The sequence below is a fragment of the Rutidosis leptorrhynchoides genome, chromosome 11 (genome assembly GCF_046630445.1).
Source record: "Rutidosis leptorrhynchoides isolate AG116_Rl617_1_P2 chromosome 11, CSIRO_AGI_Rlap_v1, whole genome shotgun sequence".
NCBI classification, from domain to species: Eukaryota; Viridiplantae; Streptophyta; class Magnoliopsida; order Asterales; family Asteraceae; genus Rutidosis; species Rutidosis leptorrhynchoides.
This window is the reverse complement of record NC_092343.1, coordinates 74,998,235-75,009,340: the sequence shown is the minus strand read 5'-3', so window position 1 is coordinate 75,009,340 and position 11,106 is coordinate 74,998,235. Positions and strand designations below refer to the sequence as shown.

The window sequence follows — 11,106 nt, the reverse complement described above, 5'->3', positions numbered from 1 at the left end:
TTTAAAAGAGGGAAATTTAAAGGATGAAATACCCAAAGGATCGGAGAAGCATCTTAATATTCGGGAAGACGGAACCCGGTATAGGGCTGAAAGGATTTGGGTACCAAAATTTGGAGATATGAGAGAAATGGTACTTAGAGAAGCTCATAAAACCAGATACTCAATACATCGTGGAACGGGGAAGATGTACAAGGATCTCAAGAAACATTTTTGGTGGCCGGGTATGAAAGCCGATGTTGCTAAATATGTAGGAGAATGTTTGACGTGTTCTAAGGTCAAAGCTGAGCATCAGAAACCATCAGGTCTACTTCAACAACCCGAAATCCCTGAATGGAAATGGGAAAACATTACCGTGGATTTCATCACTAAATTGCCAAGGACTGCAAGTGGTTTTGATACTATTTGGGTAATAGTTGATCGTCTCACCAAATCAGCACACTTTCTGCCAATAAGAGAAGATGACAAGATGGAGAAGTTAGCACGACTGTATTTGAAGGAAGTCGTCTCCAGACATGGAATACCAATCTCTATTATCTCTGATAGGGATGGCAGATTTATTTCAAGATTCTGGCAGACATTACAGCAAGCATTAGGAACTCGTCTAGACATGAGTACTGCCTATCATCCACAAACTGATGGGCAGAGCGAAAGGACGATACAAACGCTTGAAGACATGCTACGAGCATGTGTTATTGATTTCGGAAACAGTTGGGATCGACATCTACCGTTAGCAGAATTTTCCTACAACAACAGCTACCATTCAAGCATTGAGATGGCGCCGTTTGAAGCACTTTATGGTAGAAAGTGCAGGTCTCCGATTTGTTGGAGTGAAGTGGGGGATAGACAGATTACAGGTCCGGAGATTATACAAGAAACTACCGAGAAGATCATCCAAATTCAACAACGGTTGAAAACCGCCCAAAGTCGACAAAAGAGCTACGCTGACATTAAAAGAAAAGATATAGAATTTGAAATTGGAGAGATGGTCATGCTTAAAGTTGCACCTTGGAAAGGCGTTGTTCGATTTGGTAAACGAGGGAAATTAAATCCAAGGTATATTGGACCATTCAAGATTATTGATCGTGTCGGACCAGTAGCTTACCGACTAGAGTTACCTCAACAACTCGCGGCTGTACATAACACTTTCCACGTCTCGAATTTAAAGAAATGTTTTGCTAAAGAAGATCTCACTATTCCGTTAGATGAAATCCAAATCAACGAAAAACTTCAATTCATCGAAGAACCCGTCGAAATAATGGATCGTGAGGTTAAAAGACTTAAGCAAAACAAGATACCAATTGTTAAGGTTCGATGGAATGCTCGTAGAGGACCCGAGTTCACCTGGGAGCGTGAAGATCAGATGAAGAAGAAATACCCGCATCTATTTCCAGAAGATTCGTCAACACCTTCAACAGCTTAAAATTTCGGGACGAAATTTATTTAACGGGTAGGTACTGTAGTGACCCGAACTTTTCCATGTTTATATATATTAATTGAGATTTATATTTACATGATTAAATGTTTCCAACATGTTAAGCAATCAAACTTGTTAAGACTTGATTAATTGAAATATGTTTCATATAGACAATTGACCACCCAAGTTGATCGGTGATTCACGAACGTTAAAACTTGTAAAAACTATATGATGACATATATATGGATATATATATATATATAGTTAACATGATACTATGATAAGAAAACATATCATAAAGTATATTAACAATGAACTACATATGTAAAAACAAGACTACTAACTTAATGATTTTTAAACGAGACATATATGTAACGATTATCGTTGTAAAGACATTTAATGTATATATATCATATTAAGAGATATTCATACATGATAATATCATGATAATATAATAATTTAAAATCTCATTTTATATTATAAACATTGGGTTAACAACATTTAACAAGATCGTTAACCTAAAGGTTTCAAAACAACACTTACATGTAACGACTAACGATGACTTAACGACTCAGTTAAAATGTATATACATATAGTGTTTTAATATGTATTTATACACTTTTGAAAGACTTCAATACACTTATCAAAATACTTCTACTTAACAAAAATGCTTACAATTACATCCTCGTTCAGTTTCATCAACAATTCTACTCGTATGCACCCGTATTCGTACTCGTACAATACACAGCTTTTAGATGTATGTACTATTGGTATATACACTCCAATGATCAGCTCTTAGCAGCCCATGTGAGTCACCTAACACATGTGGGAACCATCATTTGGCAACTAGCATGAAATATCTCATAAGATTACAAAAATATGAGTAATCATTCATGACTTATTTACATGAAAACAAAATTACATATCCTTTATATCTAATCCATACACCAACGACCAAAAACACCTACAAACACTTTCATTCTTCAATTTTCTTCATCTAATTGAACTCTCTCAAGTTCTATCTTCAAGTTCTAAGTGTTCTTCATAAATTCCAAAAGTTCTAGTTTCATAAAATCAAGAATACTTTCAAGTTTGCTAGCTCACTTCCAATCTTGTAAGGTGATCATCCAACCTCAAGAAATCTTTGTTTCTTACAGTAGGTTATCATTCTAATACAAGGTAATAATCATATTCAAACTTTGGTTCAATTTCTATAACTATAACAATCTTATTTCAAGTGATGATCTTACTTGAACTTGTTTTCGTGTCATGATTCTGCTTCAAGAACTTCGAGCCATCCAAGGATCCATTGAAGCTAGATCTATTTTTCTCTCTTCCAGTAGGTTTATCCAAGGAAATTAAGGTAGTAATGATGTTCATAACATCATTCGATTCATACATATAAAGCTATCTTATTCGAAGGTTTAAACTTGTAATCACTAGAACATAGTTTAGTTAATTCTAAACTTGTTCGCAAACAAAAGTTAATCCTTCTAACTTGACTTTTAAAATCAACTAAACACATGTTCTATATCTATATGATATGCTAACTTAATGATTTAAAACCTGGAAACACGAAAAACACCGTAAAACCGGATTTACGCCGTCGTAGTAACACCGCGGGCTGTTTTGGGTTAGTTAATTAAAAACTATGATAAACTTTGATTTAAAAGTTGTTATTCTGAGAAAATGATTTTTATTATGAACATGAAACTATATCCAAAAATTATGGTTAAACTCAAAGTGGAAGTATGTTTTCTAAAATGGTCATCTAGACGTCGTTCTTTCGACTGAAATGACTACCTTTACAAAAACGACTTGTAACTTATTTTTCCGACTATAAACCTATACTTTTTCTGTTTAGATTCATAAAATAGAGTTCAATATGAAACCATAGCAATTTGATTCACTTAAAACGGATTTAAAATGAAGAAGTTATGGGTAAAACAAGATTGGATAATTTTTCTCATTTTAGCTACGTGAAAATTGGTAACAAATCTATTCCAACCATAACTTAATCAACTTGTATTGTATATTATGTAATCTTGAGATACCATAGACACGTATACAATGTTTCGACCTATCATGTCGACACATCTATATATATTTCGGAACAACCATAGACACTCTATATGTGAATGTTGGAGTTAGCTATACAGGGTTGAGGTTGATTCCAAAATATATATAGTTTGAGTTGTGATCAATACTGAGATATGTATACACTGGGTCGTGGATTGATTCAAGATAATATTTATCGATTTATTTCTGTACATCTAACTGTGGACAACTAGTTGTAGGTTACTAACGAGGACAGCTGACTTAATAAACTTAAAACATCAAAATATATTAAAAGTGTTGTAAATATATTTTGAACATACTTTGATATATATGTATATATTGTTATAGGTTCGTGAATCAACCAGTGGCCAAGTCTTACTTCCCGACGAAGTAAAAATCTGTGAAAGTGAGTTATAGTCCCACTTTTAAAATCTAATATTTTTGGGATGAGAATACATGCAGGTTTTATAAATGATTTACAAAATAGACACAAGTACGTGAAACTACATTCTATGGTTGAATTATCGAAATCGAATATTCCCCTTTTTATTAAGTCTGGTAATCTAAGAATTAGGGAACAGACACCCTAATTGACGCGAATCCTAAAGATAGATCTATTGGGCTTAACAAACCCCATCCAAAGTACCGGATGCTTTAGTACTTCGAAATTTATATCATATCCGAAGGGTGTCCCGGAATGATGGGGATATTCTTATATATGCATCTTGTTAATGTCGGTTACCAGGTGTTCACCATATGAATGATTTTTATCTCTATGTATGGGATGTGTATTGAAATATGAAATCTTGTGGTCTATTATTATGATTTGATATATATAGGTTAAACCTATAACTCACCAACATTTTTGTTGACGTTTTAAGCATGTTTATTCTCAGGTGATTATTAAGAGCTTCCGCTGTCGCATACTTAAATAAGGACGAGATTTGGAGTCCATGCTTGTATGATATTGTGTAAAAACTGCATTCAAGAAACTTATTTTGTTATAACATATTTGTATTGTAAACCATTATGTAATGGTCGTGTGTAAACAGGATATTTTAGATTATCATTATTTGATAATCTACGTAAAGCTTTTTAAACCTTTATTGATGAAATAAAGGTTATGGTTTGTTTTAAAATGAATGCAGTCTTTGAAAAACGTCTCATATAGAGGTCAAAACCTCGCAACGAAATCAATTAATATGGAACGTTTTTAATCAATAAGAACGGGACATTTCAAATAGAACGTCCAAGACTGCAAGACATTACTTTTAATGTTTCTTTGGGTTAATGTTAATGAAGATAAATAATAAAACGAAAGTAAATTCAACGTTAAAGAAGCCTATAAAATTAAAGCTAAGCGCCTAAGCTATGAAACAGTATATAACTATCACACTCATTAGAAACCTGACCCATTTTACCTCCATACATCATTAAATGAGAAGTTATATTAGCTTCAAGAAGGTGTACCGTACCTTGTTTAGTAAACTGCACATTGGTAGAATTCGTTGCAACAACATGCAAACCTAAGCAAGGAGACAAAAATCAGAAAATCCACAGCTCCATTCAGGTCAAAAAATCTAGAAGTTTTGAAATTAAAAAGTAAACATACATAAATAGGGTGGTTTTTGTTTTACCATTTTGATGCAGACTATAATGAACAAATCAGGTTCTAGTTTGGAATTTGTTCCAACAACATCGGTCCAGAAGCTGCTGTTTACTGCAAATCCTTCAATTTGATAATACAAATTAAAAACAAAATCGAAAAACTCAACAAACCTAACTGGATTCACCAATAATTACACGTTGTACATATATTATACCTTTATAGTCATAAAAGTCTTTAACTCAATATTTCACAAACAAAGCTTGCACACATATAGAAATCAACAAAAAAAGCATGAACATATGCATTATAAGAAATCGAATCAGTCAAGCTTTAAGATATATGATAAAAACAAAAAGTATCTGAACATAGTTTCGTTAAACTGATAAAAGAATCATCAAATTGAAGATAGAGGAATCATCAAGTTAAGCAAATAACCCTAAAATCATTTAGGTGTGAGGAATTCGCGAATTGAGGGCTGTTTATTTGTATGGTTTGAATGTTTAAGGATCGTGTGGAGCTTTATAGGGGTAAATCATGCTCCGTATATCTGCTTCTTCTTCATATGCAATCTTAGAAAGAAAAAAAATCACAGAAAGAGGAGTTTAGAGGTAATAATAAAGTAACACATAAACCCTAAATTATTTGAAGAAAAGAAACCCTAACATGAAAGGATGAAGAAGAAGGTGCTGTAACTCGTCTTGAATAGGGATAATGTTTACAGAATCGACTGCCATTTTAGGGTTTTAAGGGAGATGGAAGAAGAGAGCAGAGAAAAAAGAGAAAAAGGAAGGCGTGATTTTTTTTTTTATATTTACTAATTATATTTATAAAATATTATTTTTCTTTAATGATGTCACTAACCCATCTCAAATTTTTTCTTTTGTTTTTTCTTTATACAGGGAAAATGCCTATTTATGACATCATCATGTTAGTGTTTTAATAGAATCTATAGATAGATAGATGCTACCTCAATAAGTTTTTCTAAAAACAAAATGCCCCAAGCCGGGCTTGAACCCGAGACCTCCCGCTCTCACACAAACATCTTAACCATCCAATCCTTTTTTGTTTTTCTAATTATGTCTCATACTAATTATAATTAACCCGTTATTTTTCTGTTTCCATATTCATCCCTCTTCATCATAATCAAATCGACCAGGGATCAATCAAAATCAAGATAACGAATATGTGATATCATTTAGGACTTGTAACAAAACATATAATTAGAAAGGAATGTTCTTGATAATAAAAAAAAAATGAAAAAAATAAAAGAATGCAGCCTGCTGTCGACGATTTTTGAGAAAAAAATATTGATTTTGATTTTGTGAACGTTTTAGATAATACTTATAACATGAATTATGTTTCAAATGACTCATATAAACTTCTGAGATCGTTAATTATAATAGAAACATCACACAAATCTTCAATTCGATCTTAGAATAAAGTTTGACTTTTGAAAACCAAAACTTTGACTCGTAAATTCGACTTCGATAAAAGGAATTGGAATACGAATTTTTGCATATAGTTTAAGTGTATGATTTCAAACAAAACTGCATTTAAGGATTTTAAAATGGGTTTCGAAATCGGGTTGTTAGAAAAATGAACAAGAACAGAGGTTTAAAGGTATTTTTTGATATTTCTGTTTGATTTCCAAGTAGTAATCGTTCATCAGCAGTTATATAATCGATTTTGATGAAGTTAAATGAATAATTTATGCAGCATAATTTGTTATTATGGTTGACATTGAGTCATGATCCAAAACAGTAAGGCAGTCACGATAAAAAAAAATTTAAAAAAAATAAAAAGCAGATATACCTAAATTAGGTATTAGATCATGTCTGATTCATAATTTAATTAATATTAATAATAAATAAATATATTAATAATAATACTACTAATAATAATAATTATATTAATAATAATAATACTTTTAATACTATGAATAATGCAAAAAATAATAATAATAATAACAATCATAATTTTAATAAAGATGATTATCATTTTTTTAATAATGATAATAATAACTATATAATGTTATTAATAATAATGACAAGTTGTTTTAATAAGATATTTATAATAATTTCAATAATTTTAATAATAATGACAATACTAATATTATTAACAATGATATTAGTAAACAAATAATGATATTAATACAACAACAACAACAACAATACCCAATCCCACCAATGTGGGGTATGGGGGAGGTTGATCGTAGACAATCCTTCCTCTATCCTAGAATAAAGAGCGATCATTTCTCCACCCCGAGTGTAACACTCCCAAGAGTAGAGAAATTCCTTTCTCTCTATATTCGTCAGATAGAGAGATTGCTTCCAGGGACCTCCGGCCAGAAAGTAAAAAAAAAAAAAAAACGATACAAACGAGACGCCATGAAAATGGTGAGATCAAATCTTCATGGGTTTTACATCATGCCTGGGGTTTAATTTAGGCTCTAAGTGGCGGTAAAGTCACCAATAAATCGATGCTTGCCGTTGACTCACTTAGTAGAGCCATAAAATATAAATAAATATATATATATATATATATATATATATATATATATATATATATATATATATATATATATATATATATATATATGGGAACGTACCTTAGACTGCCGTGCGAAGCTCAAGGGATGACGGGAAATGCTACACTACATACCAACATACCTGCATACGCATACATACATACGAGAACATACGAGCATACAACCATAGACATGACGGCCAACAAAAAAGCACGCATACCAACAAACATAAACATGCATACCCAAAAACATACCTACATCACATGCTAGCAACCATAACCCAAACCCTAAACATAAACATGCAAACAAACCAACACAAGCAAACATACATACCCTACAACCAAACAAACTCATACGAACCAGCACATACTTACATACACAAAACCAAGAAGAGGTCCACGTAAACACACAAACACACAGACCCACAAACGCAAAACAAACAACAACCTACTCGTCTATTCTAATTCTAGTCCTCCACGTAAGCCTATCAGAAGTCATGTCCTCGGTCAATAAAAGTTCCTTCAAGTCGAGCTTAATTCTATCATCCCACCTACGAGTAGGTCTACCCCTTCTCCTTACTCCGTCAACCGTCAGTGCCTCGATTCTCCTAACAGGTGCAGTAGGGGGTCGCCTCTTCACATGTCCAAACCATCGAAGTCGTTCTTCTCTTAGCTTGTCGATGATGCTTCTGACTTTCAGGTTCTCCCTAAAAACGCTATTTGGGATCATATCTAGCATTGTTTTACCGCATATCCACCTCAGCATCCTCATCTCTGCCACCTCCATCCTTCTCTCTTGTGCCTTCGTCATTGGCCAACATTCTGATCCATATAGCATAGCAGGTCTAATTGCCACCTTGTAAAATTTCCCTTTCAGCTTTAGAGGGATCTTCTTGTCGCATAAGACCCCAGTCGCTGCCCTCCATTTCATCCACCCTACTTTAATACGGTGTGTCACGTCTTCATCGATCCTCCCCGATTTGTGGAGCATCGAGCCTAGGTATCTAAACGAGGTTTGCGGATGCAAGATCTGGTCTCCAATGCAGATGTTCACTCCATCCTCTTGTTCAATGATCCTATCAAAATCACATCTAAGATATTCCGTCTTTTGTCTACTAATTAGCAAACCATTACTTTCTAAGGCCACTCTCCATTGCTCCAGTCTTCTATTAAGCTCCTCCTTAGATTCGGCCACAAGCACAATATCATCGGCAAAGATCAAGCACCAAGGGATACACTCTTGTATCCCTCGAGAAAGCTCATCAAGGATCAAAGCAAAAAGAAAAGGGCTGAGGGCCGAACCTTGATGCAAGCCTACTTCTATTGGGAAGACTTCGGTACTTCCAACCGGCGTTCGAACGCAAGACTTCGCCCCATCGTACATATCCCTAATAACACTAATATATGTACTCGGGATACTTCTACCATTAAGGGTCTTCCAAATCAAGTTTCGTGGAACGCAATCATAGGCCTTTTCCAAGTCTAAGAAAACCATCTCCAAGTTCTTTTGTTTTTCTCTATACTTCTCCATTAGGTTCCTAATAATATGGATTGCCTCCATCGACGAGCGCCCTGGCATGAAACCAAATTGGTTTTCCGAAACATTTGTTTCGCTTCGCATTCTAGTCTCAATCACTCTCTCCCAAAGCTTCATAGTATGGCTAAGTAGTTTTATGCCTCTATAGTTGCTGCAGCTTTGAGCGTCCCCCTTGTTCTTATAGATGGGGATAGTCTCGCTCACCCTCCACTCCATAGGCATTTTAGAGCTTCGAAGCGTCTTGTTGAAAAGGCAAGTCAACCACCTAACACCATCATCTCCAAGGCACCGCCACGCCTCAATAGGGATCTGGTCTGGCCCCACAGCTTTATTTCTCCCCATCTTTCGTAGTGCCAATCTTACTTCCTCTTCGTTGATCCTCTCACACTCTATGTTGTTCCGGAACTGATCTCTATCAGAGCCTAGCAACTCTTCGTAACGCTGAGATCTTCCCCCAGTGAAAAGAGATGAGAAATACTCTTCCCATCTTTTCCTAATTTCGTCTTCCTTTACTAGGGTTTGACCACCTTCATTTTTGATAAACTTGATGTTATCTAGATCCCTGCGCCTTCGCTCCCTAGCTTTGGCTATTCTATATATATCATTTGCTCCCTCTTTGGAGTTTAGTTTCATGTACAAATCTTCGTATGCCTTTTCTTTTGCACGAGCTACAGCCTTCTTAGCTTCTCTTTTGGCTTCTTTATATCTCTCTAAAATCCTAAGTCTATTAACCGGAGTCCCCTCTTGACAAGAGATGAGCTCCCTAAACCTTAGTTGTTTGATCTCGACTTTGCTTTGAACCTCGTCGTTAAGCCACCATGATTCTCTATCAGATTTATGTCCTCTCGATGTTCCTAGTGCCACACCTAAGGCTTCCTTGGCTACTTCTCTAATGGTGGACGCTAGACAATTCCACATCTGGTCAGCATCATTCTGGGGTCCCATTTCCACTTCTGCACCAAATCTTCCTACAACAGCAGTTTTAAAAGTCTCTGCCTTCTCACCGCTCAGCTTCTTCCACCGGATTTTAGGTTGGACGAATCTGACACTCTTGGTGACTCGTCTCTGGGTAACCAGATCCATGACCACCAGTCTGTGTTGGGAGGAGCATGTCAATTCATTCAGGACCTTACAGTCCCTACATGTCCTAAAATCCCCTTTGCGAAGTAACAAATAGTCAATCTGGGTGCTATGACCCCCGCTGTGAAAAGTCGCTAATTGAGCTTCCGTCTTCTTGAAAAATGAATTCACCACAACCAGATCGTGAGCAACTGCAAATTCGAGAATAGAGAACCCTTCTTCATTTCTTACTCCATACCCAAAGCCTCCGTGGGCACCCGGGTAACCCTCGACATCTGTTCCTATATGACCATTTAGATCTCCACCAATAAGTAAACGATGGTTCGGGGGGTACCTCCTCACAACCTCGTCTAACGATTCCCAAAAGAGTCTCTTTTCAGCTGCTCCCAGGCCCGCATGAGGTGCATAAGCGCTTATGACCGTGTAGGTCACCTCCTGGATAACTAACGTAACCGACATAATTCTATCACTCCGTCTACCCACCTCCACGACATTATTGTTATAGGGTGGGCCTATAATGATACCAACACCGTTTCTAGCTACTCTCGATCCCGAGAACCACAACTTGTAGTCCTTGACCTTAGCCGCCCCTCGACCCTTCCATCTAGTCTCTTGGACACACAAAATAATGATATTAATAACACTAACAATAATGATAATAATATTAATTTATTTCTCAATAATAATAATAATAATGATATTAATATTATTAATATTGATAGTAATATTAATATATAAAATTAATTATGTGCATCAAATATCTTATTATTGAAATAATAATATTGATATAAATGTTAAGATTTATAATAATAATGAAGGTAATAATAATATGAGTATAACAGCTATGATTTAACTTGTATTTTGATATATTAATATTGCAAG

At 35.0% G+C, this 11,106-nt stretch overlaps 1 protein-coding gene across 1 annotated transcript; it reads right to left on the bottom strand.

Moving 5' to 3' along the window:
• Positions 1-4,828: 4,828 nt before the first annotated feature.
• On the bottom strand, positions 4,829-10,683 carry LOC139874691 (uncharacterized). Its single transcript, XM_071862102.1, has 4 exons — positions 9,163-10,683; positions 8,556-8,787; positions 5,085-5,201; positions 4,829-4,998 (listed from the first exon to the last, which is right to left on the bottom strand). Exons 1-4 carry the CDS (start codon positions 10,681-10,683, stop codon positions 4,829-4,831), a joined length of 2,040 nt encoding a protein of 679 aa, XP_071718203.1.
• Between the last annotated feature and the right edge of the window lie 423 nt (positions 10,684-11,106).

Coding starts and splice junctions, on each gene's coding strand:
- LOC139874691 (XM_071862102.1), bottom strand. CDS start 10,683: ATGTCGGTTACGTTAGTTATCCAGGAGGTGACCTACACGGTCATAAGC. Junction 8,788..9,162: donor CAGGGCGCTCGTCGATGGAG/GCAATCCATATT, acceptor GCCGAATCTAAG/GAGGAGCTTAATAGAAGACT. Junction 4,999..5,084: donor ACAAAAACCACCCTATTTAT/GTATGTTTACTT, acceptor CTCCTTGCTTAG/GTTTGCATGTTGTTGCAACG.